Source organism: Cyprinodon variegatus, unplaced genomic scaffold, assembly GCF_000732505.1.
Source record: "Cyprinodon variegatus isolate N-32 unplaced genomic scaffold, C_variegatus-1.0 Scaffold281, whole genome shotgun sequence".
In the NCBI taxonomy this organism is placed as follows: domain Eukaryota; kingdom Metazoa; phylum Chordata; class Actinopteri; order Cyprinodontiformes; family Cyprinodontidae; genus Cyprinodon; species Cyprinodon variegatus.
The window spans coordinates 307,240-310,732 of NW_015150734.1; the positions used below are offsets into that span (position 1 = coordinate 307,240).

At 36.8% G+C, this 3,493-nt stretch overlaps 1 protein-coding gene across 1 annotated transcript in view; it reads right to left on the bottom strand.

Moving 5' to 3' along the window:
* The window catches only part of spryd7 (SPRY domain containing 7), an 11,933-nt gene that overhangs the window by 4,705 nt on the left and 3,735 nt on the right, over window positions 1-3,493 (bottom strand). The window contains exons 4-5 of the mRNA XM_015383294.1: window positions 2,825-2,991; window positions 1,700-1,802 (exon numbers count right to left, since the gene is read on the bottom strand). Coding sequence (XP_015238780.1) covers window positions 1,700-1,802; window positions 2,825-2,991 — 270 coding nt within the window. The remainder of the gene's footprint in view (window positions 1-1,699; window positions 1,803-2,824; window positions 2,992-3,493) is intronic.

A 3,493-nucleotide genomic window follows, 5' to 3' on the forward strand; every position in this document is an offset into this window, starting at 1 on the left:
ATTCCTTTAATCCAAAGATTTGCATAATGATGCATTGGTTTGGAGAAGTTTGTAAGTATATGCGGATGGAATGTAGCTCAGTTGGAAAAAACACTTTAAGTGGTCAGTAGTTCTAGAAGCGATTAATACGTATTCAGTCCATTTATGGCGATTTAGAGTAACTAAAGCAGTTAAATAACTATTGTAATTATCGTTAGCCAGGAAGTCTGGGTGTTTTTGTTTTCAGAACAAACAAATCCATCTGCTGGATAAAGACTGTGCAACTCTTTATTTTTGCTTCCAATCCTCTTGGCAAAGTGAGCCAAGCTTGGTGCCAATAACCTTTCAACATCACCTCTCCCTACCGTATAATTGCCAGTTATCAGTCTGAGCTGTAACAGATGCAGATGAGCTAGAGCCCATAGATAACAGCTGAGCAAAGGTCCTCAAATTCAACTTTTCACTGTTTCAGAGCTGCTGTGCCTCAAGCAAAGATTTAGGAAAAAGAAAAACTTCATGTAAACTACTTAGAGTGAATTCTCTAAAGGGTGTCACCTAATATCACGACATCAACGACTTCGATAATATAATCTATAACATTTTTAGGAACAAAAATGTTTAAACTATTGCACAATTCATTACAAATTTAACATTATCTCAAAATCACTGCTTAAAAATTTGCACACCGTGATGAACTGCCTGGAGTTTAGTAAATGATGATTATTTAAGTACCGATGCTTTCAGTTATTTGTGCTCCAAATGCAATTAGTGACACTTGGTTAATGCAGCATAAATAGATTTGGAGACCTAAGAGCTGAAATGGTATGTTGAGTAAGACAAACCCTTCTTACATAACACTTTTATTCGTTTATCTACCACAGGACATATGGTTAACACAACATGTATCCATATTATAGCAAATATTATGGTGCAGCCATAATTTCAATGGATTTAAATTTTCTTCAAGGAACCTGGGTGCCGGAGGACTATGTCATGATTGTTGGAGGTGCAAAAAAAGTAACAGAGCACAGAGAGTCGCGAGTCATGTTTCTTTTTTCAGCTTCAAATTTAAAACTCACCATAAAGTCTTCAGACTACATATCCAGCCTTACAACTCTACTAAATACTTTCTAGACCTTCGGTTCCCTTAATGTGTTGTGTTCACACAAGCTTAAACCTCTGCCAACAGCGCGTGATATTAAGGTATTTTTAGCCACTCAATGTTTACTTTTAAGACTACAAGTGAGGAGGTGATGTTTTAGTAGATTTGTCTATTTTGTTAGCAGTGTTGTTTATAATGCTGTAGGACGATCTGCTTGGAAACATTTACTGAAGAGCAAGAGGGCAAAACAGAAGGATAATTGTTCACGACTAATTCACCTTAGTCTGAATGATCAAGCCACAGATTGATATCGTGTAAGTTCACTCTGACTGGAAAGTGACAAAGCAATGTTTGGTTTTCTCCCCAAACTGCAATGTTTTTTGTACAAATATTCTTCCAAATGAACATTAAGAATGAAAAACATGCAAGAAACATCAATGGATATACGGCCCCCTTGTGGCATTCAGATGTAACTGCAACCTAAGGATTAAAATTTGGGTCTAAATCTTACAAATCTGAAAGGATTTTTACAAATATGTCAAAACCAGCAAAAAGTTATCTCCCTGTTACTTGAAAGTGTTCTTCTCCCTCTACAATAACCTTGACACCCCAACTTACCATATACTACTGGGTACACTGTGCCTCGGATCCCTGAGGCAGGACAATGCATATTCTTGCCATTAAGGTACAAGTTCATCTCCACGTGGTCATACGTGATGCCCTGAGGGACAAAAACACACATGAGTAAACCTGTCCTGAATCAAAGGTTTCTCCGTATTTTTTTGTATCATACCTTAATCGGATTTTATGAATCACACAAATAGAAAGTAACACATTATCACAATAGAAGGAAAAATCCAGCTGTTCTTTAGAAAACATTGAACAAAAATCCTCACTAATACAAGTTACATCCCAGATGGATGAGGGATAAAGATATGGAGAAGCTTAGGTTGTAACAAAACAATTCTCCAACCTTTGCACTGCTTACAGAGCATTTCTAAGTCCATTTGATCAACCAGGATATAAGAACCTCTCTCATTAATACTCTCCAGGGAATGTGAGGGTTAATCTGGAGCAGACAAGAGCTCCACACTTTGAAATAACTTCAAAAACCCAGAAAAGTACATCCAGCTAATCGGGCATGAATAATTTTGCAATGCACTGTAATTATAGCATTAGCATGCAAATGGCAGAAACTGTTTTATATGTTATAATCTCTTATAGCAGGGATTATAAGATGAAGACAATGTGTTAACTGTGCAATTATGGTCATACTAATGTTACTAACGTTACCTTAATGCTGCTGTAGCAGGATCGGTGCCAGTGGCTACAGTGGATTGTTAGTAATTGTTAATAAATTGCAGCTCTGTGACTTCTTCTACAGCCGGCAAGCTGTTTTTAAGTCTGTGCTGCATGGTCATGACCTCACAGACAGACGGACTTAATTGAGTCGCGTTTAACGTCTGTCATTAAAAATGCTCACATAAAAATGCATCTACATTGTACAATTTGCCAAGCACAGATTGATGTATTTGGATTGCAGGAGTAGAAATCGATCCATCGGTTGAACAGTCAATTATTTCACCCCTAAATATTATCCATATTGAAATGTTATATACAAGTATGTTTAAGTTAAATTTAGTTTCTTTCTTAAAGCTACACCAGTTCAATCAAAGTGCAGAAATGATAAAGGCTCTTGCTTCCAATTGAAACATGGTTAAAGAAGTATATAGCTGCACTCACCACGACGTCACCCTCCTGAGGAAGGCTGTTGGCAGGCAGACGGTTCTTCTCTTCATTGTTGTGGTACACAGACCCATCATGCCGCAGTACTAGGCTGTTTGTGTCTCTGCCCAAAGGCACTTGGTTAAGATTCACCTTCTGGGTGGCCACCCCAACTCCCCACACACCTAGGAAAAAAAAGAAAAAAAAAGACCCCACTGAAAATCTCAATGTTTATACATTTGTTTATACATCTATTTACTGCAACTCCTGATAGTTATTGATTGAAAAAAGATGCATGGAGATATATACAGCTTTTTTTTTTATGATTAAAAATTAATCGCTGCAAGGGATTAAAATGATTAACATTTACTACATTAGGTAAATGTTTCAATCATAATATAATGAATATGGAGAGACATAAAGATGAGAAAAATACTTTGTTCAGCTGCTGTTCTTTTCTTTTATATAAACCCAACCAAAACCTTTTTTTATTTGTGCTAAAGGAATAGAGGACAATCTTTTATTTTTGGATGGATCTTCTAAATAAGTGGTCCTCCTAATTGTCAATCATTCTGATGACATATTTACATATGGCCGTCCTACGTGCTAGTCCCGTTAGCCATCTTTTTCTGTGCATGCGAAATTCAGGCGTATATCTGTGGTGAGCTATGGTTTCAGACAGTCATT